Genomic DNA, 27,806 nt, shown 5'->3' on the forward strand with positions numbered 1-27,806 from the left:
TAAGGAATGAACTATATTTTTATATAATTATTTCGACCACTATATGTATAAGCGCCAATCTATTATTAATATTAATACCTCCGGTACAAAAAAACATATCAGAATAAATTAAAAAAACATTTTGAAGGGAAAGAGTTATATTTTTAAATCTCACATCGAGATTTCTAAAAAAAAAAATGCAAGGCGAATTCATACAAGTTGGTAGCGCCAGCACAAAAACAAAAAACTACACTACTAAATTATACGCCCGATGACAATCAGAACGAAAAAAAATTACAACAAACACATCATTTTGGCAGTCTGCGCAATTCGCCTTGAAATCAGCTGCTCTGATAACACCACCTTATGTGAATTCGCCTTGAAAAAAAAAGTGTGTTAAGTAGCAATCAAGGTGAATTCGGTAAGGTGATAGGGTGGTGTGGGGGCGACAGCCGAATTTTTCGCCATGGAAATCAAAACGTCAAAATGATGTGTTTATTGTAATTCATACTGTCATTAAGCGTACAATTTGTTGGTGTAATTTTTTAGGTATGTATATACGGCTCCTACCACCTTAATTAATGCGCCTTCGTAGGGAAGCAATTTTACGGCGAATATTGCAGAAAAATCAGATTTTGCATAGTCAGGTTTGAATACCTCGAAATTCTTGGATAATGAAGCAAATCTAATGAAGCATTCAAATTCAGCGCACCTCTAAAAACAATATTGTCTGGTCTCTGGCCAAAATCAAAATTATGCCTGATTGTTGGTTTTTTTTCGCCGAAGGTGTTGCGAGTTCTTTCATATAAGAACAAATTGTGTTTTTAGTCGTTATATGGAAGCAAATGCGACAAAAAAAAAATTCTAAGAAATCAACGATCATTTTTAGCCACTTGAAACCTGCACATTATAAGACTAAAATTGAATGGGCTGCGAAACTGTGCACTCGGAAAAATTCTAACACTTCTGAAATAAAAATTTGAAATTTGAGTGAAAAGATGAATTTTTTTGTAGTCTTAAAAAAGATTTAAACTTGCGTTCACATGAGTTCTGTTAGAGAATGAACTGCATTTTAATTGAAAATTCTTAAAAATAAATAATTAAACAAAAATAGCAAACAATATCACTTTGAAATGGGGGTGCCATAGATATGTCCAATACTGTATGTACATATGTATGCATGTAAGTACTTTTACTTACACTTCATGTGTATGGTCAACAGCGCCAACTGAGTTCGGTGATTCAGGAACGCCTAAATGTAGGTACCATATGGAAATGCTATGATATAGTGAAAAGAATAAAGAAGGTCATTTAATAGAAACATAAGAGTACATACATTACATACTCGTTTGTACTTATGTAATGCACTTGTATTTCTCTCAAATGAAGGTAATTTTACCCTAATTAAACCTACCACTAACGAAAAAATTGTATTTAATGCTCCGAATCATGGGCCATAGAAACACAGTTGAGGGCAATTGTATTTCGAAGGGGATCGAATGTAATGCACAATGTACCAGTTCTTTGATTTTGTTTTGTAATGCAAAATGGGCCATTTGACCTGCTTCTGGTTTCTATGATATATAGAAAGGAACAATTGGTGCTCAGCCTCAGACACGAATTGTTAAATGTAAATAGGCCTTCACGCATGTTTGGTCCAAGTTAGTAACTGGTTACAAGAATTTAGCTCTAGTTAGTCTAACCCGATATCCTACGGCGAACTGTGCACAAAACTAACACATTCACGGATCTACAAGAATAACCAACCAGCAAAAAATCCGAAAAGGAAAATAAAGTGGATGAAATGCGGATTTTTGTTCATTTGACAATCCGTCCCAGCCAGCAAAAAATCAAAAAATTTATCCGAAAAGTAAAAAAAGTGGATGAGGTGCGAACTTTTGTCCGTTTACCGATTCCATTTTCGGATACTTTGACGATTTGTTTTCCCACTAAAGTGTGCGGCAGAAACGTACGTACAGATAAGTTCACAAACACTCTTAAGTTATTTAATTTTTAATGTTTATTGTTAAATAGTTTTGAGTTTACGAAGGATTTTCTTTAGTAAAATTCTGTCGTAAGTGTCATTTGTCCACAATTTGGCAGTCACTTTGTATGAAATACGACAAAATGTGATAAAATTTTCTACTAAATTAACGACTTTTTTTACTCAATATCTCGGAAACTAAAAGAGATATACAAAAATGGAGAACAACATTTCTAAGATATTGATTAATTTAATATGACTGCATCACTAACTAAATTTTTACTAAATTATCGAAGAAATTTTATTCAATATCAGGGAAACTAAAGGAGATATCTAAAAACAGACAACACCAATCGAAAGAACTTATTTCAAAATATATTTGCATCTAGAACTAAAAATCGTCAAAATGGCCCTTACGACAATCTTTTACCCAGGCGACGATAAGTACCGAAAATTGAAAAGGATATGTACTTTTTTGGCTGTTTGCTGAAATTTGTCTGATTGAATTTTTCGTTCAATACGCTTTCCTTCTGCACTTCACAGATCTTTTTTCATGGTTAAAAAAATAAATAAATAAGATTAAATTAAATTAAGGAAGCGCCTGACGGGATTCGAACACGACACCTTCTGGAAGCTAACAAATAGCGGCACGCTCCTCTGCAAATGTTTAGCTTGAACAAATTAAATACAATTATTGCTTTCAAATAACATCATCTTTTTCGAACGTTATCCGGACACGAAAATGAATGATCACTGTAGTAGTTTTCTATTTGTTTCCGGATACGAAAACCACCATTGTTTTGTGGACGTGAATTAATGAAAATTGTAGTCGCTTTCTATTCGTTTCCGGGAAATTGACTAGACTGCACTGTCGGCAAAATTTAAGTTTCTTTGCTGGCTGGGGTTTTCCACTTTTGAGGCTTTCCTTCTGTGCTTCACAGATGCTTTTCCATGGTTTGAAAACAATTAAAGAAGCGTCTGCCAACTAGGTATGTATGCTTTAAAATGTTCAGCTTCGAACATATAAAACGTCATCTTCTTCGAACGTTTTCTAGTACGAAAACGAATCAAAATTGAAATAGTTTTCTGTAACCGCGCCTTATTTTGAACGTTTTTTGATAAGAAGAATTGTATGAGATCCCACTGTCGGCAAAAATTACGTTTTTCTGCTGGCTGGGAAATCAACGTCAAATGACACTAATACATATAGAAGCCGCTACTGACGCATATATTTTTCTAATTTTATTTTATTCGTTGTGACGAAGAAAAAAAACTTAGATTTGTTTCTTAACAGATAATTATCACTAATTTCTGCTGGAAACCCAAAAAACTAGCAGCTCTCTCTCGATCTTACGCTCTTCCTTTTTTGGTTCTGCTAATTTCTGCTAGTAAAATTTTTACTAGCAGAAACTAGCAACTGTCAAAATGGATACAAAAAATATTTTCAATAGTCAAATATACCGATCAGCTGATTACTTGCTAGTTTTGCGTTTCTTTACTTTTTCGTAATTTCGCTCTCTGTGAGCGTAATTCTTTCAATTTTCTTATTCTTCTTCTTTCTGATAATTATCTGCTAGAAAAGAAAAGAAACAAAGCCCTTGTGTTGCATAACTTTTCTTGTGTGTTTTGGGCCAATAAACATCTTTAAGTATCGATATAAAAACAATATTACTATCGGTATATCGATAAGAGCAGATAAAGGAAAAACAAACTTCTGTGTTAAAGTCGAGGCACATTAAACGTGCCTTGGTTAAAGTACACAGTTTATTAATAAGTTCGTCTTGTTTCGCAAATTTATTTAATATTAAAAAATAATAATGTTGGTTGGAAAATGTTTTCCTTTTCAAATTATACAACGCAGTATAACATTACTTACAGCAAACCATATACGAGTGCATAACCATAATAATGAGGAAGGTAAGAATGTTGACGAATTGCTGCGACCGGATATTCTGTTATCAGAGGAAAACAAATTACGTTCAATACAATGTATGGAAAAATCGACACCAGTTGGATTAAGGTCGTCTAAGACAACTCGCGAAAAAACATTCGCTGCCGTCCTCATTTGCCTCTGCACAAATGAAAGGGTAAGCTTAGTAAATGCATCACCAAAAATATTAACATAGGGAAATGCATGCACATTCGCTCGAATTTTGCAGCGTTTAAAAGTCGTTGGCAGTCCCCAATTAAGTACATTTAACTTAAAAATACAATAAAGATTTCGGAAATAATGCGCGAATAAAAAGTTTGTAGAATCCTCCTAAATTCACTAACAGCTGATTGATAACAGCCAAATGTTTAACCCGCCATTTAACGTGTAGGGTGTATAAAACCGCAGCGGACGAGTTATGTAGTGCATTTTCCTCCATATAAAAATTTCTTTTGTTCATCCTTTATATGCCGGGCTATATTTATCTAAACGCTTAAAATTGATTTTTTTTTTGTTTATTTTCTTCGACCCTGGTTATATGGAAGAAAATGCGCAACACCCGCCACAAAAAAAAATCAACGGTAATCTATAGGTACTTGAAACTTGCACATTATTATTCTAAATTTGAATGGGCTACAAAACTAAATTTTTTTAAATTCTGAATAAAAACGGTTTAATTTTTATGAAAGTTTCTTAAAGTTTGAATATTTTTTTGAATTTTGTACAAGGTTTGCAAGATTGATTTACACGGTTATTGTTATAGAATGAGCTATATTTTAAATAAAAAATAATGAAAAAGATTTATGATAGAAAACATTTTGAATCTTGTGAAAATACTAAATTACGAATACTTATGTGAGTGACTGTATATGCAAATGCATGCACCTAGCTGAATAATCCTGCGGTCGCTCCTTTTTTAAATATTGACAATGTTTTTTATGTCAAAACATTTTCGTAAATTTTTTATTAAATATGGTTCATGCTATAACAAATACCATATAACAGGCTAACCTAATATTCACGGCTTGCGTTTTGGTACGCATGCCGTCGAATTTGTTTTTTTGCGTCACCCGAAATTGACTTGCATGCGTTTGCATTTGATTTCATTGAGCGAAACGTCAAATCAAAATGTCACGCAGAACAAAAATTGGAAATTGAGTTAGCTTCATACGCACGCCGTTCAATTTCGGTTGATCTCATACAAGTTGCATGCGCATGAGAAATTTTTGACAATAAATTGGCGGCGTGCGTGAATATTAGGTTAGCCTGTAAAGCAGTGATCTCACGATTTATACATTAGTACAGATTTGTACATTTTGACAGTTACAGGGTGGCGTTTAGAAATTTTGATCGAGAATGAGTTCAGCTGAATAGAAAAAATCCCAACAACTCCACTCTGTAACTGTAAAATTGTGCAAAACTGTCCAAATGTACAAATCGTGTGCTCCCTGCTTAAACAAATTTTCATCCAAATTTTAAACTTTATAATCAGAACTTTCAAAAAATTCGAATATCGTTTGTTAGCGTTTTAAATTTTAGTAAAATAATGTGATGAAGTAGTTAAAAAATTATTGAAAATCAAGGCGCATTCTTAGCCACTTCAAAATTCACACATTGTTGTACTAAATTTAATGTGATCAAAACTGCTTACTCGATTTTTTTTTTAATCCTCATAAAAATTTGAAATTTTGGTGAATATCTTGCTTAGTTTCCGCTTAAGTAGACGCATATGTTTTTTCTACATTTTGCGAAAAATTGCAATTTTTAAACTCTTCTGATATATTTCGTTATTTGAGTAGTGACAATCTTTTAGTAAATGAAAATAATAGTGAACATTATATTAGAACAAGGTGTACACTTACATTTGACACTGACTGCATATACCTACATAGAGTGTAAAATGTAAGTGGACACCTTGTTCTAATATAATATTCACAATTATTTTCATGAAAAATGTTGTTCGTTAATTATTTATGAAAATATAGTTCATTCTATAACATAAACCATTTAAATATAAGTTCCACACTTTATATGAAGTTCACGAAAATTCAAACAATTTTAACCAAAATTTCCAGAAAATTTTCGAGTAGGCACTTTTTGTTCGGAATTTCTAGAAAATTTTCGAGATGCTGGTTTTAACCCGTTAAATTTTAGTAAAACAAAGTACAAGTTTCAAGTCGCTAAAAATTACCGTTGATTTTTTAGAATTTATTTTTTGTGGAGGGCGTTGCGCATTTTCTTCCATATAAAAAGAGATGTTGATCGCTCGTTATATGGAAGAAAATGCGCAACACCCTCCACAAAAAATAAATTCTAAAACTTCAACGGTAATGAAATATGCACTTTTTTTGACTAAAATTGAACGGTCTACAAAACTGCAAACTCGAAAATTTTCTGGAAATTTTAAATACAATTGTTTAAATTTTGATGAAAATTGTTTGAACTTTATAATAAAGTGTGAGACTTATATGGTTTATGTTACAGAATGAAATACATAAATAATCGATGAAGCAAAATGTTCATGAAAATAATTGTGAATATTATATTAGAACAAGGTGCACACTTACGTTTGGCACAGACTGTATGTGTGCCAATCAAAGCGACAATAGTTTTACAAATTGACCCAGGGAAACCCGGCTAAAAACCAGACACTGCAAAGTTAGTTCACGACACAAAGAGAAAAAATGTATTGAGCCTAAATAGTAATTGGAAATGATCATCAAGTAATCAGTTAAAGAAGTTATAATTATTTATTTATATTTTTTTTACAGAAAGAGATCTCAATACTTTATACCCGCCGTTCCGGTCGACTCTCTAGGCATGTTCGACAAATATCTTTTCCTGGTAAGCCGGTTAAGTTTGTTGTAGTTTTCTCTTGCTAAACTCTGTTGTATCCAGGTGGCATAAAGGATCCTGAAGATGCGGATTTCATAGATTGTGCGTTGCGCGAAACTGAAGAGGAGATCGGTTTACCACGCAGACGCATAAATGTCTGGGGAACAGGCAACCTTATATCACCGCCAAATACTGCCGCTATAATGCCCGTTGTGGGCACTGTAGAAAACTTTACTTTAAAAGAATTAAAACTCAATGAAGACGAAGTAGAGGAGGCATTGGTAATACCTATTAAAGAATTGGTACATCCAAAAACTATAAAACACACTCAATTTAAATCAGGTTGGAGTACCCCAAATTTCGTAGTCGGCCAGAATAAAGTTTGGGGCATTACAGGCTTCATAACAAATACTTTTCTTCAATGCCTTATTCCGACAGATCTAAAGAGACTTAAACATCATGTCAAATACATTCGTCCCTTTAAGATAAAACATTGACGAAAAATCTAAAAAAAAAAAAATTGTAAATACGACTTTATGTATTGTAAGAAACCTGTTATTCTAAGAGATTAATTTAATGTTGTCAGGTTTTGTAAGAAAATAAACCAAATCAATAATCGGATAAATATATGTAAGTACATACCAGACATCTGCAGCGGGTGCATGATTTTCGTGTATACTCGATCATCTAACAAAACCCGCTTTGCATCGTTCTCTGTATACGAGCAGAAGTATTGTTCGTTATCGACTGAGCTCAAGACGAACATGTTGGCCACAACACCCGATTGCTTTTCATACATACTTGATTGGGTTCGGGTGCTTTGCACCTCAATATACCCGGGTGTTCGAGTTTCAACCCGAGTGTGCACAAAATTTTCTTGATTGGCTTATGACGTTTTTGTTTCTACAAAAAATGTTGCCTTCTCATCGCGGTGCTCTTAGTTTTTGTGCGTAGAGGGTAAAGAGAAGGTTGAATTTTTCGGTAGTTTGTTTAAGTATACATTTAACCATTTCTTATATTTTTGCTCATACAAAACGCGGCATCACGACGCCTACATCCATTTAGGTATAAATGTGTGTAGATCGGCAATGCCCAAGCCCTATACACTCGGAGCACATTTATTTTTTGTAAAAGTATTTATGTACCTACATAGTTTTAGGCTGTGTTCTAATATATACACACACAGCTTTCCACGCGAAACTATACGAAATAGATGCAAACACATTTTTTGTCTACTTCGCTTCTAATTTTTTCATTGCGTATGCACAAGCACAAAGCAACAACATTTTCGTATGCTTTGTGGGAACATATTGGCGCCAGTTACCTTCAGCGTAAATTTCTTTGTTGTCCTGCATTTTATCGCAATGTTCGGGTGTCCGTTTCATTGTTACACAAATTTTCGGGTTAGCTGCGGGTGTCCGAGTGTGGTGTTCGCTTGTGCTCAATTTATAGCGAGGGTGATCGAACAGACTCGTTCGTAACCAAAGCAGCTGTCGGGTATGCATCTCGATCGAACACATAGTAGCCGAGTGTGGCGTTCGCTTGTGCTTGATTTTTAGTGAGTGTGATCAAAAAGGCTCGATCATACTCAAAGCTGTTCTCTGGTACATACCTTTCTTCAGCTACACACTGAAAACCTGAATACCGAAGAGCTAACTTGGTGTGGAGTTCTACTAAAAAAATGGTTCATCAGATTGGGGCGAAATTATTGTTTGTATGTACCTATATCTAAACAATTTCATGAACGGTGGGCAAAAATCTATGCCCCTCAATGGGCTTGCGATTTTGATCCAAACGTTAATTTCGAATTGTTGAAGTGTTAAGTCTAACCTATGACTTAACTCAAAATAAAAACATACAAATGCATTTTTGTGGTATCAAATATGTACGAAATTTTATTTGTTTTATTTGATGAATATATAATCTGTATATACAAAACAATTGTATCCTATTTTTAAGTATGTTTGCATAGCTATAGATATAAAATAATACGGAGAATAGTTCACATTTCCTAATGGATTTAATTTTAATTTTTGACTTCTTATTTCAATTGTAAACGGTGTAACGTATTGCGTTTAATAATTTAATGTACTTGATTTTGATGTAATGGCATACTTGCTTCATTATAATTTGAACTTTTTAAGTCCTCGTCAATCTTGGATTCTTTGTTAAATACTTATCGTAAACATTAAAAAGTATTTCTAATGAATGCAATTAAATCAAACGTTGGCAACAAATCAAACTTAATTAAAAATAATCGCACTTAGTGTAAATATTTTTCAAATACTTATGCCCATTTATCAAAAACGACGTCATTGAACTGTGCTCACATTGCCAATTAAATACAAAAACAAACTTTACTAAGAAATATAATTGAAGAGCAACATTCGACGTTTTCCTATGTAATTGGCGCAACTGCATACGCATATTGAATATTTTTTTGATCTACTGTAGAATAGTGTACTGTGTGTATTTATGTTCTTCTTAGGAATACACCCATATAGTACATAAAAAATATGTTTTAGTTTTTATTTCAATTATATTATTAAAAAATGGGAATATTATTTTATGTTTCACATGTTATTTTGTAAGTGGGTATACGCAAGCGTGTATTATAAATTGGAATTATTTTTTGAAAGCAGGGGCGTGGCTTCTTAATGCTATACGGTCTAAGGTTATAGCAAGCTAACGTTTCAACTTGCTCTGGTCATATTACACCACATACAAAAGATCTGCATTACTCAGTAATATCGATCGGAATGGAAGTAGTAAACGTAGGAGTTTCAAGCTCCTCATGCTTTTTCATTTTTAGCATCTGAAAAAAAAAAGTGTCAAAAAAAAATTCTGTTTACGTAAATAAAATATGGCAGCACTCACCTGCTGCAATTTATAGTGATTGATGATGTCCTGATCTGCAGGGCACGATTGTGTGAAGGCATCCAATTGGTACATGTGATACATGTAACGCCATAATGCGGTGAAATGTGTCTGTAAAGCAAACAATTAAGCTATCCTTCTTTAAATTGAATATATACAGTGGTGGCCACATAATTACTTCTATTATTTCTTTACAAGCGTTACAGCCAATTGCACGAAAGCAATTTAAGTGAAAAATGTTAGAACATACATATGTATATGTTTTCTTTATTTATTTTTCATTTATTTTTTTTTTTTTACAAAAATATAGCCTGAAAAATTTGGAAGCTTTAAAGCAGACATAATTCAAAAAATGAATGATGGCCGACGAATCGAGCGAACGGTTGTACCTTGTAACATTTGTGTCATGGTTTACATCCAACGAAAACCAATTAACTCAAAGTTTAAAAGTTGATAAAAAATCACTTTCTTAAAACTATTTAACATCGGAAGGCCTGCCGAGTTTTTCTACTTTATTTAAATGAACAACAAAAAATAACCAAATTTCACAACATGGTCATCAAAATATTTCTATTTAGAATTTCTAGAAAAATTTCGGGTATGCTATAAAACTGCACCCACTCGAGTTTTAAGCGTTAATTTTTGATTTTTTTTTTGTTGACGTTGCTAATTTTCTCTCATAAAAAAAAATTACTTTGTATGGAAGAAAATGCATAACACATAATAAAAGAAGAAAAGGTTTGTAATTTTGAGTCGCATTGTCCTCGTTGCAGTATAAAGTATACTTTTCTAAAAAATTTATTACTAATAAATAAAGAAAAAATAATTATGTGCCTACCGCCGCATTTTCATTTTTTTCTTTCAATTTTGTTATTTACCGGTATTTCAAAGTCCACAAAATATTTGCCTGCCACGCGGATATGCTGCAGTCGCGGCATAAGTTCACAATCAAAACAGCACATAGTGTCGCCGGTTAGGAAACGGGTATTTCGATTAGCCAAGTGGTCATTGATTTTTCTTAAGTGGCTCAACAAGGCATTGTTCTTGGCTTCATCCTTCTTTACCAACATTAATTTGAGCTTCACGTACAAATTCTCGATCAGTGTTGCCACTTCTTTATCCTGCAAGCAAATAGAAACATGAACATTAAAAAGGGTCTAGTCTTACTTTGAAGAAAAAAAAACATTTGTTTTACCTGTACAAATAAATTGTAACCGCCAGGAATATTCTTCATGATATGCCTTTCAATTTTGTCATTTTCAAGGATTGCTAATCCATTATCGATTAGAATAGGCGGGTGTGTCGCCTCGAAGTTGGTGCGAAAGTCTGGAGGTGGCTTTTGCATGTCAACCGTTGTAACCTTAATTTTGTAAATAAACACGTCGTTATGTATGTATACATACATACATATGTATGTAATTCCATGATACAAAATGTATGATGAACTAATAAAGTTTATAATTTTCTCACCTTCAAACTGATAGTTTTCAGTTCTGCCAACAGATACAAATCCATAAAGTACTCCTGGCAAAAGAGGCAAGCACCCTTTCGCCTACCGTCGATTGTAGATGCCTGGAATATAGATCAATCGCATTGCAAATATAATTAGTTCGTTTTTACGAGCAAAAAAATTCCATTCCAACCACAAGCCCCAGACTTATTGAGAAAAAGTTTCTTTATGATATTTGTTTTGTGAATCTAAAATCGCTTTAAATGATTTGTTAGGATGAGCAGACACGTAAACACATATGTATTTCAATCCATTTTAATGAGCTGCATTCATGTATTATATGTAGTATATACATATTTATGCAAATACAATAGCGTAATCCTGCAACCTTTTTTTGATCAAGAAAGTTTCTTCAATATTTTATGATCTTTTCCTAACGATGCATTGTGATGAATATTGTGAATCTTCTTCGAACAGTGATCAGTACATAAACCCTTAAAACAATTGACACGCTAGGTGGCACTGCAGATAAAACTTGGATTTTAATAATTTTTAAAACTTATAAGTGCATATTTATTTCTTTTATTTCTATTTGGCTTTAAAACCGTTTGTCGCTTTGGGTCGATACAAAAAACTTCACCTATTGTCTCTTTCCTTTGCGGATTTGCGCCAGTTGTTCATCCCAAGTGCGGATAGGTCCTTTTTTATATCACACAAAATATTTTACCTATACAACCCACTAAAATTTCATTGATTTCGGGCCAGCCATTTAGGGATGCACTCAAAAAATGCATATGTATAAAATTGCACACATTTGCTGATAGTAATAATAAGGACAGGAAGTTAAGTGGCTGTTAAACTTGGCAAGTGTAAGTCCTTTTCGAAAGCCTGTCCAACTTCAGAATTTCCAAAAGAGATTGCAGCATCAGTCACACCTTGCATGTAAAGTGGCTTTCGAAAGCAGTTTTTATTTCTGAAAATCAAACTTTCCGATACTAGTTTTTTTTCGTTTACAAAAAAAATTAATTACCTGAAAATGAACTAAAAATGCTAAAATGTGCTTGCGCAGTCACAAAATGTCCAATGCATTAATACTTGACTACTTCATATCAGTAGATTAAAGTTAATAATTTTAATAATCTCATACAAATTCGCAAAAAAAAACGCCTCACACGGCAACACTCGATTGGTTTGACAGCACTTTTAACAAAAATGAAAATTGCTAGTGCGGTAGGAGCAAGTTGAAATTATTTCTCGAAAGCAATTTGCGTTCTTTCAGTTGCAGTTGCATTTTACAATTGTTATTTCGTAAAGTGTTCTCTGCAAATCTGCAAAAAGGACTGTTTGGGCGGTTACTCGAGAAAGTGCACTTTCGTTTTCGCATTTTGACAGCAAAATGAGTAGAAAAAGCGCTTGCATTGCCACGTTTAACCGTACGTTTATTCATACTCATTTTGATATATTGAATAGATAGTTATTTATATTTTTCACAAATTTTATTAAACAAATGATAACATTAGTCGACAAGTGCTCCGACCTGTTTCATTTAACCATCATTTCTTATGTAAAATTTTCCGTTAAATTCGAGTAAGAAATTAATTAAAAAATAGCCGAACAATTTTTGAGAAATAACCAAATTTCCGTTTTGTTGAGATTTAAAAAAGTACCTTCACTTAATTGCAAATTTTATTGAAGTAGTTAACCAATATCGAAATTTCTTTTCTTCGAACCGGTTTAGGAGCTATTGATTGATTTATCGACAATTTTGCATAACTTCTTTCGGTAAAAACATCAATTTGAAGAAATGTGTTTAATTCCTGTTTTTTTTTTTTTGTAGGGGGCGAAAGTGTGATCTTTTTCTCATGCAATAAGACTCTGCTTATCTAAAGTGAATAATAAATGTAGAAGTTATGAGCACTTAAGAAAAAGTACATACAAAAGGACTCTATACAAATTGACTATTTATGAATTTGTCTATATGTATGTCAAAAACTGTTCTACTTTCTTATATTTATGCTGGTTTCGGGAGAATACCCGACAGGAATATTTCACATTAGAATTCATATAAAAAAAATTGCAGTCGGACAATTTTTTTATTTCTGTAAACTTGTGTTATCAAAAATGTATTCAAACTTTATAGTTTTATAATGTTTTATTAAACAATCAATGGCATTCAAACAGTGAGATCCAAAACAACAAAACTAAACTTGTGTTATTCTAAAAGTTGATTCATTAATGATTGCTCCAAACTTTCTTCTTCACTATCTATAACTGTCACCAAATTTGCAGAACAAGTAGCTGATTTGTCCGGTAAGTTCATTTCCTTCTCCAGAGATTCCTCTTTTATCCCTAAATCCTCGAACGCGTCGCAAGCATTATGAACCCCAATTTCCTCGAGACCATTCGAGAGCTCCTCTACCGCGCACTCGGCACTTCGTTCGTTACCAGCAGCAGTTGTCGCATTTTTTCGCCGTTTTATGAATCGCCATAATGTTGTAAGTGGCAGGGAGAAAAATTCTGCAGCAAAACGTACTGACATACCGTTTACGACGTGGCCACGATATGCCTGCTTTAAACGTTCCTGAGCTCCATGATCAACCACATCTTTATTGCCATTCCTTATCCATACAGGCGGCAATAGCCCATTGTTCTTAAGTCTTGTCTTATGCAAATGAACGGTCGACTTGGGCACATGCAAAGCGCGCGCTATTTCCGATATTTGTATACCAGCCTTCAGTTTACTCTGAATAAGTTCTTCTAATTCCTTGTTAGGTTTTCGTCTTTTGCGCTTGGGATGTTTAGCCACGCGTGAGGACACTGTTGAACGTACCACATTAAACCGCTTTGCTGCCTCGCCAAGGCTGATGCCATCTTCCAGTACGGCATTGGCTGCAAGTCGAACCGCTTCGGAGTTATGCTGTCGCTTCTTTCTATTAGCTAAATCGCCACAACAACCAGCATCTGTGCTAGGCTCAACTATGTTATTATCACTGTCGTCATTGTACGATCGCAGGTCGTTTTCGATTTCATCGAAAATTCCTTCGCACGCCTCGGCTACCATCGCAGCGAAATCTAAATTGCTAACAGGACTACTGCCGCGTGCATTCTTATCTTTCACTGTTATTTCTTCTGTTATACGATTTGGAGAAAATGGAACTCTATTCAACTGACTCAGGGAAAGTCGATCCTCAAGCCTTTCATTGTTGAAATTATCACTTTGCAGGATGGCTTCTGTGTGTAATATGTTCTCCTCTTGCTTCGGCTTTACATATTCGAAGTGAAAATGTTGATTGTCGTAATGAGTGAGCATTAGAACACGATCACTCTCTACTGATTCATTGTGGTGCATTGGCAAAATATCTTTGCGAGAAGAGAGTGGTGGTTTTTCGTTGTTTACAGCCTTCTGCTCCTTTAGATGTTGGTGGCTCTGCTGTTTGGGTTGTACTTTCGATTGAACGATATTTTCTTTTTCATCTACATCGCTTGAGTTTTCGTCGGTTGCTACTATGTTGATTCTGCTCTCGTTTGTATTCCCCACAAATTCATTATCAAGCATATATTCTTCCTAGAAAGGGGCAGAGGATAGTGAAAGCATACTATTAGGGGATCACATCTTGTCAATATGATATCTTTGTTTATACGAGTATAATTTCTACACTGAGTCATCCCCATCATGGGACTCACTCGATCGCAAGCATTACAGCTAGAGCGACATTTGTTGAAAAGCGCCCCCGCAACATTTTTATTGTACATGTAGGTATATACTAGTAAGTTGATATATTTACATGCTCATCCAAGCAATCAAACACTCACTTATTTTCATATATCTTTTAAGGTACTTTTCATACATACAAGTACATACATTATTATATTTTATGTGCAATATGCTTTTGCTTTGGTTATAAATTTAATTTTTAATTTTTATGCCACTTTAGCAAATTCCAATCCTTAAAATTAAATATTTATTTATTATTTGGTTAATTATACTGCGCTTAATTATGGTTATTACTTTGAACGGCTATTTAGTAGCATTTGCGAGTTGGTTGATAAAAACAAAAAAAAAAAAAAAAAAACGAAAAACATAGGCTATGCAATTAATATGTTAATATGTTAACGAACATGCAGTGGTAGGCAAACAGGTGAATCGCAGAGGGGAGGGCCAGCGGCAAAGAGTAGCAAGCGATTGCACTGTGTTTTCTATAAAAATCATCCGCCGTTCAGCATGGCATTAGTTACGTCTATTCCGGTACGAGTCATTATAGGAAGTCATTCGCGTGGGCGAGAAACTTAGCAATTCTTCTCAATCAGAATCAGTTACAGGATTTAGCTAGAAATTTTTCTTCTGGTAAATTCATGACAAGTTTCGATCGATCCGCGGAATTGCATTTCTCGTTTGCATAACAAAAAGGGATGAAACCAAATGCTGTACGAATATCTGCATTTAATTGTTTTGGTCCTCTTAAATTCTGCGTGTTTCTCCCGTTTGAGAATTCCAAAGGTTTTCGTTGATAAAATACAGTAGCAGATTAAATATATAGCTCCTTTCAAAATTACTAACTGAAGGACTTTTACATTCTTAGATGCATACCCACACCCACTAGAAAATATTTTTGTCCAATATTCATAATTCGGGTATTCACACCTGCCTGGGTATGTGGTTATATGGACATACATGGCTTAATTGATTTCTCTTTTCATTCTGAGCATTTATGTATAGATACATTTGTCTATATCTATCTCGATTCGTTTTGGCTGTTACCAACAACCGTTATGCGAACAAAGTTATAATACCCTTGGGTACAAGTGCGCTCGGGTATAAAAATCGAGATCCACCCATAAATAAACAGAAGAATCAAATGCAAACTTGCAGTAAAGAGCAAAACAGCAGGTTGCCTACATATAAACTGTGCAACCCGCTATTTGGCCTTCTATACTTCAACTTCTAAACGGTTATTTGTGTTTGCTATTACATACCTAAATATGTATGTAGTATGTACATACGATATTTGCATTGCTCATCAATTCTTTAATGAGTAGGCGAAGTGCCGGCTGAGTGTTCAAAACATCCAAGTATGATGATGTCATGCAAATGTGCTTCATAAAATGTTCACGCCAAAAATACAATTGAAGAAAATTAAAAGAAACACTACGCTGTGTTAATGTGGCAAATACATGTGTGTACATACAGGTGTACAGTGGCGTTCAAAATAATAGCAGCAAAATTCAAAACAATGCTGTTGGCAACTTATCTTTATTTATTTTAATAATTTTCATTTAAATAAAAGTTTCAAAGCATGCACAAAGTTCACAAAAACTAATTAAGCTTAAAAAATGGTCATCAAAATTAAAATTTTTTTAATTAGATTTCCTAGAAAAATTTCGAGTATGCAGTTTTATAGCCCCTTCAAGTGCAAGTTTCAAGTCGCTAAAAATTACCGTTTATTTTTTAGAATTTTTTCGGTGGAGGGTATTGCGCATTTTCTTCCATATAAAAGTAAGTAAATTTTGTTCATGCGTTATTACTAAAATTGAATGGGCTATTAAACTGCATACTCGAAATTTTTCTAGGAAATCTAATTAAAAAAAATATATAAATTTATAATAAAATAAAATGAACATTTTTTAAGTTTAATTAGTTTTTTGTGAACTTTGTGCAAGCTTTGAAACTTTTATTTATGTGGTATCTGATATAGATCAACTCATATTTTAAATGACAATTATTAACAATAAATAAATAAAGATAAGTTGCCAACAGCACCATTTTGAATATTGCGGCTATTGTTTTGCCCGCTGCTGTACATGCATACATATGTGAAGATACCCAGCTGTATTCAGATTTGGCGCAAAGCTTATTTAAGCCACATCATTATACTCGCGGGTGCTTGCCACTTTAATAAATGGTTACTAAAAATCTGTTTTCTGTTTGGGAATTTCGTAAATTTAAAAATTTTATTTGACAGCTTTCAGACTACATTTTTAAAATACCACAAAAAGTATTTTTTTCGAATTTCTAAGATTAATACATATTAAATTTTTTTATTGACGGTATTTTAATATTAATCTGCAAAAAAACCTAATGAAACTATCAATTTTTCAAAATAGGTATTCTGTAAATGAGCCTACATACATATCTATAAACATATACTGATTTTTAAATACTCTTACATGTCTCAAGACTAATATAAAAATGTTTGGACTAAAGTGGCTCATTAAATACTTGCAAATTACACGTAAATAATTAACTACAAGTGTACCAAACAGAGCCAATGAAATTCACCACTGGCTTATGTGCTAAGTGCATGAGTGTTCTATGCACACACACCCACCCATATTCATATGCATACATACATAAATAAACTTAGAAAGCGATAAAGAAAATACATATTGTAAATAAATATGAAAAATCAACAAAACGGAGCAATAAATACATAACTAGTCTACATACATAGGCCAATGGTTACTTTCGTCGTAAAATACAAAAAAAAATACATAATATTTATGTAAATACATATGTATGTAGATATGTTTTTATGGAAAAGCTCGAAAGTTAAATGAGTTTGTAGAAGCGTCAAAAAGATTAGTTCGATACTGCAATTATGAAAATCTATATTTTTGCTCGAAATTTACAAACATACGTACGTATGTATATATATATGTACATACGTACATATGTATGTGCATTTTTTTCTTTATATGGTTGACTTTCAAAACGTGCATGTACAATGTTCCATAATGCCAAACTACAAAATGTTAACAATGTATACTTTTCCAAAACGCATCCGAAAAGTTATCGAAATGCATCGCTAGTGTAATCAATGCCATCACTAATAAAGTTGATGCTTCGTCCACTTTATGGGCTGTTTTTGCTTACGCGTAAAAGCACATTTAGCGCATTTAGCTCTAAATGCTGCTCTAAATGTACATTTATCCATACAAAATTCGTCACCTAAATGCAAGTAAATGCAACTCCATTTTTGCATTAAGAATCTAAATGCTAAAAGCAACCCCGTGATCTTCCAAAATTTTCACGATTCGAACATGGTTTAGTGAGAAAAAGTGGCAACATTGCATTTTCGAGTATACAGTGGCTAGCTGCGTTTCAGTGATCGCCGATCGAGATTTCATTTATTATTTTACATTATTTGGATAAAGAAAAGTTAAGAAAATTCAATATCGATTTGATGCTGATAGAAATCTGGACCAATTCTGTTTTGTTTCCTAATTAAGTGAGGAAATTTTAATTGACACACCGACAAATGAATGTATACATAAACAAATGGTCGGTCATGGTTAAAAATTTTTGTATTGAAGTTTTGGTTTAAAATTTATTTTTTCCTTTTCAGTAGGGTTTTTGCACATTATCTTCTGCGTGAGAATTGATCGTAATAGATACGGATCTAAATAAGCGACTGGAACACGGCTGTTTGTCAAAAGCATACGATTTCGAACTCGCGTAAATGTACATTTGCTAAATGCGGTAGCATGAACGCTCTTCGAAAACATATGTTCGAAAGTGCTAAATGTTGCATTTTAAATGCAGCAAAAACGCTGCATTAGGTTGCGATTGCTAGTTTTAAAATGGAAACTTCCGAAGTTGTCCATTGTCATACTGAATACTCAAAATATGCTATGTATACTATGGTTGCAATGTCTCGCAACTCTGCATATACAAACAGTATAAATACCGCAACGCAACAGTATCGAAACATTGTATTGATACGTTTTGGAAGTCAGCCAAACTTTGCATCTATGCATATGTAAGAAAAGTTAAGCATTCAGTTCTGCATTATTTTTAGCATTTTTGGTTTTATTTTAATTTTCAGAAAGTAGAATTTTCCAAAACGAAAAGATAGTTGCGCAAATGTCGTAGTGGTGTCGTAGTATTGTGTGTCGTACAATTTAAAAGCTTAAATAAATGTTTGGAGGACTTGAAACCATAGCCAACGATTTTTTATCACTGTGAAGATTCATATGACTTTATGGTACCTTGCGAGCCCCCTTAATTAACGTTTAAAGTTTACGACATACAAAAATACGACATTTACGACACCGTTGTGAATACCCCAAGTCATTAGTGGAATTCGCGCTTATGTGTATTCGTTGTCGTGTGATTTGTTGTTGCTAATGGTACAATAAATAAATTTCCAAACTAGAGGACATTGAGAGCGAAACAGCTGAAATTGGCAAGTTTTTACTGGATAAATTTTTACAAAAAAACAGCTGATCGCTTGTTGCTGGATGCAATTGAAACTAATGAGGAAACTGTTTATGGGCTTTTTATGGTTGAAACTGACAAAATAAACCTATTTAAGTATATTGCTTATATAGGAAGTTGCTGCGAATAAACAACCAATTTATCAGCTGTTCATAAAATTTGCAATTTATTACTGGATTTGCGTTCACGTACGTACTTTTTTGAATATTTTTTTTTTTTTAAGAGCGAACTCTCTGAAATTAAATTACTGGAGAGTTGCTGGCAAGTAGTTACTGGATAATTTTTACATGAACTCAACTCCAATTTTTTTTTTCAGGTACCGATGCCGATGTCGATTAATCGGCTGATGGGCAAAGAATCGGCCGATGCCGATTCCATAAAAAAATTACAAATAAATGTCTTAATTCAAAAAATCAGTTAATTTAACGGAGTTAACAAAACAAAAGAAAATAAATAATTGAATTAATTGGCTTGTTATGCAACAGCACATACACAAGAACATATGTATGTATGTATAAAAATATACAGTATCGGTCATATCTATAGCACGCCATTTCAAAGTGATATTGTGTGCCACTTATGTTTATTTATTTATTTTTAAGAATTTTCAATTAAAATACAGTTCTTTATCTAACAAAACCCATATAAACCCAAGTTTAAAAACTTGTAGAAAACTACAAAAAAGTGCAACAAATTTTCACCTAAATTTCAAACTTTTTTATCGGAAGTGTTTGAATTTTTCTGAATACACAGTTTTATAGCCCAATCAATTTTAGTCTGAAAATGTGCAAGTTTCAAGTGGCTAAAAGTTACCGCAGATTTTTTAGAATTTTTTTCGCCAAGGATCTTGCGGTTTTCTTCCATATACAAATAAATTGAGTTTATTCATTATATGGAAGCCAATGCGACAAAAAAAATTCTAAAAAATTAACGGTAATTCGGAGCCACTTGAAATTTGCACATTATCAGACTAAAATTGCAGGGGCTAAAAAAACTGTGTCCTCAAAAAAATTCTATCACTACCGAGAAAAAAGTTTGAAATTTAGGTGAAAATTTGTTACACTTTTTTGTAGTTTTCTACAAATTGTTGAACTTTTTTTAATATTGACCGGACCAGGAATCGAACCTGGGTCATTCCGGGTGGCAGTCCGCGTGTCTAAATATTCCACACTGAATCTGTCTCGAAGATGTGTGCATCTCAATTTTTAAATGAGAAAGTTTAAGTAAATATATATGTATGTAACAAGTTTCCAATTAAAAACTTCCAGCTGTAAGAATGATTCGTTTAAACTTTTAAATTTAAAAATTAGTACATACATATGAATGTACTCTATAGTTTTATTTATGTATGTACATATCGCTCATTTACTTCATTAGTGTCATAATCGGAGAAATAAAAATATTGAGTTAAGTATGCAAAAATTACCGCTATCTCTTCTTCTATGTTTTGTACAAATTGCAAAGCTGCATTGATTACCAGTATCCCCCTAGAACAAAATATATATGCATTCATTTTTACTATGGGATTATATGTAAATTCTAAACTTTAACTCAGTTATGACACTGTTGAAGAAATGAGCGCTATGTTCTTCAAAAAAAAATTTTAATATCATTTTCCATTTTTCGGGAAAGTTCGTAGAATCGAAGTGCGACTGTATTTTTTTTTATCAGTTAACATTTTAAAATTCTTGAAAAGTTGCCAACATTGCTACAAATATCGACTATGATCAAACCGACTGTCGATTTTTACTAATTGCTCTTATGTATGCTTGTTTCCACTGATAAGATAAATTCCATGCTTTATATTACCAACAAAATAGAGAAATCGTTATTTTAAGCTACTTAGGCCGCTGCTGCCTTGCATAGTTTTCTGTTTAATTAAAAAATGACGAATGCTTGTTATATTCTCCAACTATAGCAATTTATTCAACAAATCCCATTACTATATCTGATATATCAACGCAAGAGTAAGGAAACGTTCCCCCATTCCCTTTCCTTACCTTTAGACAAAAATTACTTACGTACGAAAGTATGTAGTATAATTTTATTTTGACAAGACAAAAACCAAAACATAAAAAGATGAGATCATTTCATCGTACACCAACAAAACCACTTATCACAACTAAAGTTCAAAATTAACATACAGTTCCGCCCAAAATTATTGGCGCAAAGAATTTTTCACAATGCATGCAACATTTTTTTTTTTAATTTTTTATAAAAATACAGTTTATACTATATCAAAAAACCTTGTGCAAAACTCGAAAAACTTCAATAATTCAGCATACAAACTTGTATTTTTCTAATCAGATTTTATAAAAAATTTTGGAAATGAAGTTTTATAGCCCAAAATTTTAGTTGATTTTTGATAATTTTTTTGCTGACTCTTTCTTCCATACAAACTATGTTCTACAATTCATTTTGTATGGAAGACACTGTCAGCAAAGACCCCAAGACAGTCGGGTCTACGTAACCGGAACGAACCAGATTTATATTTGGCCAAGGACTGTCACTCCAGCAACACTCCCCAAAAACTCTTTGGGGAACTTGTATGCTGCTACAACAACAACAACAACAAAATTGCTAAAAATCAACGTGATTTTCTACCAACTTCAGACTTCAACAACATTTTTCTAAAAGATCAGATGAAAAATTCTCTGAACTAATAATTTTGTACGGCACTGTACTTATGTATAAGTACACTAGGATTCTTAAAAAAAAAAATGTAAGTACCAAGATTGAAAAATCAGTCATATTTTTCATTGCTGTGAATTTGTTTCAAAACTTCTGACTTTTCCTTAATATAATTGTAAAACTCTGTACACCTAATTTTTAACATATGAACTTTTGTACATTGAGCGAATTTCTTTCCTTAGTCCATTGCGTTGATAAGAGAAAAACTTATCTACATTAGAGTTATGACTAGGTATGGCCAAGGTGTGATGGACAACTCAGTGAGGCTCTCTTTTAAGGCACTATAACGTAAAAAAATATAAACAAATGACAACTCTTCTTAAAGTGGGAAGGAGTTTATACTTTCTCTTTGGTATTTATATATTCTATAAACTTTTTATATTCTATAACTTTGTCGCGAAAACTTTCACTGGAAGTAAACCGCGCACGAACAACAAACGAGCACTTCTGAGATACTTCGCCGACCTAAACGGGGTTAGATCGCCGAAACAAAAGCCCTTGGTCGGGTAAAACCCGAGTCATTCCGGTACGTAGAACCGGCTGTCGTGGGAATGGAATAGACGAGACGGAGCTTTATCTGCCTCGGGAGACACGCACAACACTTGCACAACTTCGCTCCGGCCACTGCAGCAGATTGAACTCCTACCTGAGCAGGTTGAATGAGGATGTGCCGAATGAGTGTCCGGCATGCGGAGAGACCCCACATGACTCGAAACATCTCTTCGCATGCCCGGAAAACCCGACAACCCTAACGGCCTTGTCCCTGTGGACAAACCCCACAGAAGCTGCACGCTTCCTAGGGTTGCCGTTAGTGGAACTTGACGACAACGACTGAGATACCAACCGTCCTGGGCGGGTTTGTTGTAGCCGCTACAACAACAACAACAACAACAAACGAGCACCACAAACCAAAAAGAGCTAATGAGCATCAGGAAGGCCACTTTGCACTTAAAGCTATGTTGTGGATATATCGATCATCAAATATTGCTTGTGCAAAGTTCAACTATATGGAGATGTAATTATTTCACAAATGGCATTGCTAGTGATTTTTGAACTTTTATTCAAATTTCTGCAACTAAAATCTGGACACTTAAACGATACCCGGGACATTTTAAGGTTGGACCGGGACACCGGGACAAATAGTCTAAAACCGGGGCATGTCCGGGAAAACCGAGACGTCTGGTAGCAATGTTTATAACAGCAAAAAAAAAAAACCAATCCCACGACAGCGAGTTCTACGTACCTTAATGACTCGAGTTTTACTCGACCAAGGGCTGTTGCTTCGGTGATCTAACCCCGTTTAGGTCGGCGAAATCCCGCAAAAGTTGTACGTCCATAGCGGACTTCAGAGCAAGATCGAGGAGATAACAGTCTTCATGGGTCGCCACGGAATATTAATAGCTGTGGTCCAAGAGACGAAGCTACATCGCAATTCAACATTGTTGAATTGCGCCGGATATAACGTGCACCGTCGAGATCTCGATAGCGAGATAATGATGGTGGCCTAGCGTTCATCACGCACCACACCGTGCAGTACCGTCTTATCTCGAGCTGACATCGACCGCAGGGATACCACCCTAGAATGTCAGGGTATTGCTATCCGATCAAGCGATATCGAGCTCGAAATATTTAACGTATATATATACCCCTGTCACCAGCTGCCCAACAGGATATCACCCTGAAATAGATGCGCTCTTCAGAGGTGAAAACCGTATAGTAGTTGGTGACTTCAATGCGCACCACGATCTTTGGCATTCAACCTGTCAAACAATTGGCTCAGCTGATAGATTATTCGACATTCTGCACAATGAACGATGACGCAACCGAACGAAGGACGAAAGATTATGGACAGCTGCTGCAGCTTGCCAGACCTAACAATTGTCAGCGCTGGTCTGATAAACAGCACATCATGGGACCGATGCTGACGTTAGCATCAGACCATTTGCCCATAGTCATCTCGATTGATAAACCAGCCAACTTTGCTTCCGCGGAACACCGAACCTATGTCAACTTTTCTAACGCTGACTGGAAAGGCGGATGTTACTGAAAGCAACTTCACTGCAGTACCCACACCAACCGACGTTCAAGTAGGGTAGTGTAAATTCCGAAGGGTTGTCACATCGACTAGGTGTATGGTTTCAAGTTAGCACTGCATACCATATTTTTTTTTAAAATGAGAGCTACAAACTTTTTCTTTCCACAACAAATTTACAACAAAAGCAGTACAATTTGAGTTGTAAGGTACAGCAGAAAGCAATGCACTAGTGTATGTACATATGTACATACGTATGTAAGTATGTACAAACAGTTGGCCACAAAATAATAGAAGTGCGATATTTTGACTAGTTTTGACCAATTATCTTGTTTATTTTCTAGATTATTTTAAAATAAGTTTAACTGGCTATAAATTCACAATTTAAACTTTGTCAAAAACTATAAAAATTTCACAAATATTTCAAACTTTTTAATCAGAACCTTAAGAAAAACTTGTGGTATGCAGTTTTGTAGCCCATTATAATAATGGTATAATGAAGTGTAAGTTTCCAGCTGCTAAAAAGTCTCGTTGATTTTTGGCATTTTTTCTTTTCTTTTTTGGTGGCAGTGCCTTCCATATAAAAGAATATGTCGAACATACATACTTGGTATGGAAAAAATGCGAAACACCTTCAACCAAAAAAAGTCTCAAAACTCGACGGGATTTTTTTGTCAACTTGGGCTTTATTATACCACAATTTAATACGGTTTTTACATGAGGCGAGTTTACAAGCAACTTTTAGTTGAAAATAAAGATCGCCTGGTGTGAACGGCCTTTCAACTAATCGCCTCTAATGGCTCCAAAACTGCATACCAACATTTTTATAATTTTTATGCAATGTTTGAAATGTGAATTTATATGGTGTTTCTTGTATAGCCAGCTAGACTTTTATATAAAAATTTAATAAACATGAAATAAAAAATAGACAAAGAGTCAAAACTGGTCAAAATATCGCACACCTATTATTTTGTCGACAACTGTACATGCAAACATAAAAAAGCTCACGCTTTATCAGTGTTTTTCATTTCTATGCACACTTGGCTATGCAAGTGTACATGCACATGTATGGCTGTGTGTACAATTTTTAAATGTTCAATTTGTTTTGAACAATTCAGCTTTCACTTTTCCTTTCAATACCATTGTGTGTACATACATATGTATGTAACAATGATTCTTCCTTCAGCAATGCTTCAAGGTCAATAATTCCGATTTGGTCACAAAGGCTAACCCTAGGATATGCGTTATCCACATGTTACCAATTAAAGCAATCGAAAACTAAATAATTAATAAATTTAAATAATTTTTGCGCAAAATACCGGCAATCTTATCCTAAAGAATTTACCTATTAATAACTCTCAATATTTTTCGGATAGTGTACTATTTTTTCAGAAAAGTAAATTTGACGTTTATGTACATCTCGGTCGACCGGTTCGGACAAAGGATGCAGCAAAAATACCCACACGCAACAGATAAACATAGGAGAGGCTGGATCATGGAGTGAAGTTGCATGGCTTTATCAGGTATTGGTCAGCTAGTTTTCATTAAAAATATTATTATGGTATTATCTGAGCGATAATTTAAGGAAAAGTGCATTACAATTGAATCTAGATAATGACTTTGGATATTTTACACCGTTCATTCTGTACGCAGGGATGCCTCCCGAATCACCCAATTTTAATCCGATCGAGCAGTTATGGGACGTACTTGAAATCCAGATAAGGAAGCATATTACTTAAAACAACCGATTAAGGTGGGCCCTAGCAGTGCCGCTACAACAACAGCCTCAACAAATCAAATTAAAATCTTTATTCTAAAGGAATGTCGAATACTAGTTTAAATAGTTTTAATAAATAAAATAAGTATGCTGTTTTGCAGAGAAATATATTTGTTGCAATTTGTTCCTATTTTAGATATTTTTATATACATACATACATAAGTATCGTGTAAGGACGGAAACTTTTGTCCATGACTGTATTATTTGAAAAATTTAGCGAGTTATTTCATTGAAAACTTGGCGTCGATGTAGAATAGGCAAAAATAAATGGTGGTTAATAAGCTATGTCCTCCTATGTTGTATTTAGAAATTTCTATGCAGCAATATATTTGGCCATTCCATAAAAAAAAAAACTAGTAAAGAATCGAGCACGGAAGACCTATTGCTTCAAAAGATCCGAAATTGTGGCTCAAGTTCGGCCTTTCATTTTATAATTTGGCGACTGGGTAGATATCGCACGTTTAATAATATAGAGATTCAACTCAAAATTTACGTTTTAGGAGATTTCGCCAAACAATTAATAAGCTTGATAAGGAGAATGAGTTCATCGTAACAGATTATTAAACTTCCCAAAAATGGCGAAGATATGTGTATTTTCACCTATCTTTTGGTATACCAACTGGATGAATTGATCAAACTTTGGCTGCGTTTTCTCACAAATTTAAAATTTTGAAATAATTTTGTATATTATTAAACATGCGATATGTGCATATGTATTCCTTTACTAAATATATGAACATGCAATTAGTCATATGCTGGGAAAACTGTCGCATTATAAGTGACGTACTACCAAAACTATTTAAATAGTTCAACGAAAAGCAGCACAACAATTTATGTGAGTAAACACACAAGTAAGCAAAAGCTCATTTCAATCACCGGACCAACCAGTCGGCCTACTAGCTATTGTGGCATATGAAATAGTAAAATGTTAAGAAAAACCTGTTTTTAAGCATCACAGATAACACACACAGAGGCCTTCCGATCACGTTAGCACCGCGAGTTGTCCAAACAAATAGCCCCCCTCCAAAAGTCGAAAGAAAATATTCTTCAGGCAGATTGATCGTGCGTACATACATACAAACATATACCTATCGATATATGCATATCTACATGCATGAAAAGCGTATAATTGGAAGTTATATAAAGTGTTGAATGAAGCCCCTATTGAGCTACATATATACTAAACAGCTCCAGTGTACCGAAAGGGAATATGTATACAATACGAACGATTTACATATGTATGTTAATGATCATCTGTGTCAACAAAAGCTGATGGACTAGTAAATTCCTAACTAAGATATTTAAATGATGGCATCACAATTTTAAGCACATGAAACACGCAACTTAAAATATGCATACGCACAACTCTGCGCCGGTTTAGTAATGAAGCAATTTTTTCAGGAGACACCTTATGTCGAATAGTCCACGATACTACTTACCTTGATGATCAGTTCAATTTCAGGAACATCTCCATTACTTGTGCCATTGGTCTCTTGAGTATTCTCAACTTCCGACATCTTGGAAACGCGTGACGTATAAAATTCGCACTTGTTAAAACGAAAATACAGGCCACAGAAAATTAAATCCACAAAGAATTTGTTTGTGAGCCTAAAATATGATTCTGATCTTGCTATTGTTTAATCCAAACTGAAATTAATTCGCCTTGACTAACTTAGAGAACAAATGGTGGTAAAAATTAACCACTTTTTCAAATGAAAATTACTTATTATTCCAATCAATCTCGCGAAACATACGCCTTTTGCCGCAATCGTCGCACAATACTTTTATCTTTCTACAGAATATTGCCAATACGAACTAAAAGCAACGGAAAACCAGAGTTGCACCAAATGGCACTATTATAATTACCTACTTTAACTCTAACAGGGCGTTTTCACAGCCATTAGTGATCCAATTATGCAAGATCTCCTAAGATGAAATAAATGGCCCTGTCACACGGTCAGTAATTATCACGATATTTGGATAGCGATCCATAGTGATGGATTGATAGATCGCGCACGAATGCTACATGTTCAATA

General features: G+C 34.1%; 2 protein-coding genes across 5 annotated transcripts; one reads left to right on the forward strand and one right to left on the reverse strand.

The window, feature by feature from the left end:
• Nucleotides 1-3,566: 3,566 nt before the first annotated feature.
• Nucleotides 3,567-7,353, forward strand: LOC118750866 (nucleoside diphosphate-linked moiety X motif 8-like). Of its 3 annotated transcripts, none has more exons than XM_036485597.1 (4): nt 3,581-3,782; nt 3,842-4,050; nt 6,665-6,737; nt 6,792-7,353. In XM_036485597.1, the coding sequence occupies exons 2-4, from the start codon at nt 3,955-3,957 to the stop codon at nt 7,223-7,225; spliced, it is 603 nt and encodes a 200-aa protein (XP_036341490.1). In that variant the 5' UTR covers nt 3,581-3,782; nt 3,842-3,954; the 3' UTR covers nt 7,226-7,353. The 3 variants fall into 3 exon arrangements, with proteins under 3 accessions (XP_036341489.1, XP_036341490.1, XP_036341491.1); XM_036485598.1 differs by having other exon boundaries at nt 3,581-4,050; nt 6,792-7,009; nt 7,071-7,179; XM_036485596.1 differs by having other exon boundaries at nt 3,567-4,050.
• Nucleotides 7,354-8,886: 1,533 nt separating this feature from the next.
• On the reverse strand, nt 8,887-27,587 carry LOC118750865 (chloride intracellular channel exc-4-like). Of its 2 annotated transcripts, XM_036485594.1 has the most exons (7): nt 27,494-27,580; nt 27,210-27,417; nt 11,076-11,177; nt 10,801-10,965; nt 10,484-10,726; nt 9,606-9,716; nt 8,887-9,543 (listed from the first exon to the last, which is right to left on the reverse strand). In XM_036485594.1, the coding sequence occupies exons 2-7, from the start codon at nt 27,285-27,287 to the stop codon at nt 9,466-9,468; spliced, it is 777 nt and encodes a 258-aa protein (XP_036341487.1). In that variant the 5' UTR covers nt 27,288-27,417; nt 27,494-27,580; the 3' UTR covers nt 8,887-9,465. The 2 variants fall into 2 exon arrangements, with proteins under 2 accessions (XP_036341487.1, XP_036341486.1); XM_036485593.1 differs by lacking the exons at nt 8,887-9,543; nt 9,606-9,716; nt 10,484-10,726; nt 10,801-10,965; nt 11,076-11,177 and adding an exon at nt 13,194-14,620 and having other exon boundaries at nt 27,494-27,587.
• Between the last annotated feature and the right edge of the window lie 219 nt (nt 27,588-27,806).

The sequence above is a fragment of the Rhagoletis pomonella genome, unplaced genomic scaffold (genome assembly GCF_013731165.1).
Source record: "Rhagoletis pomonella isolate Grant_MI unplaced genomic scaffold, Rhpom_1.0 Rhpom_scaffold_00431, whole genome shotgun sequence".
Taxonomy (NCBI): domain Eukaryota; kingdom Metazoa; phylum Arthropoda; class Insecta; order Diptera; family Tephritidae; genus Rhagoletis; species Rhagoletis pomonella.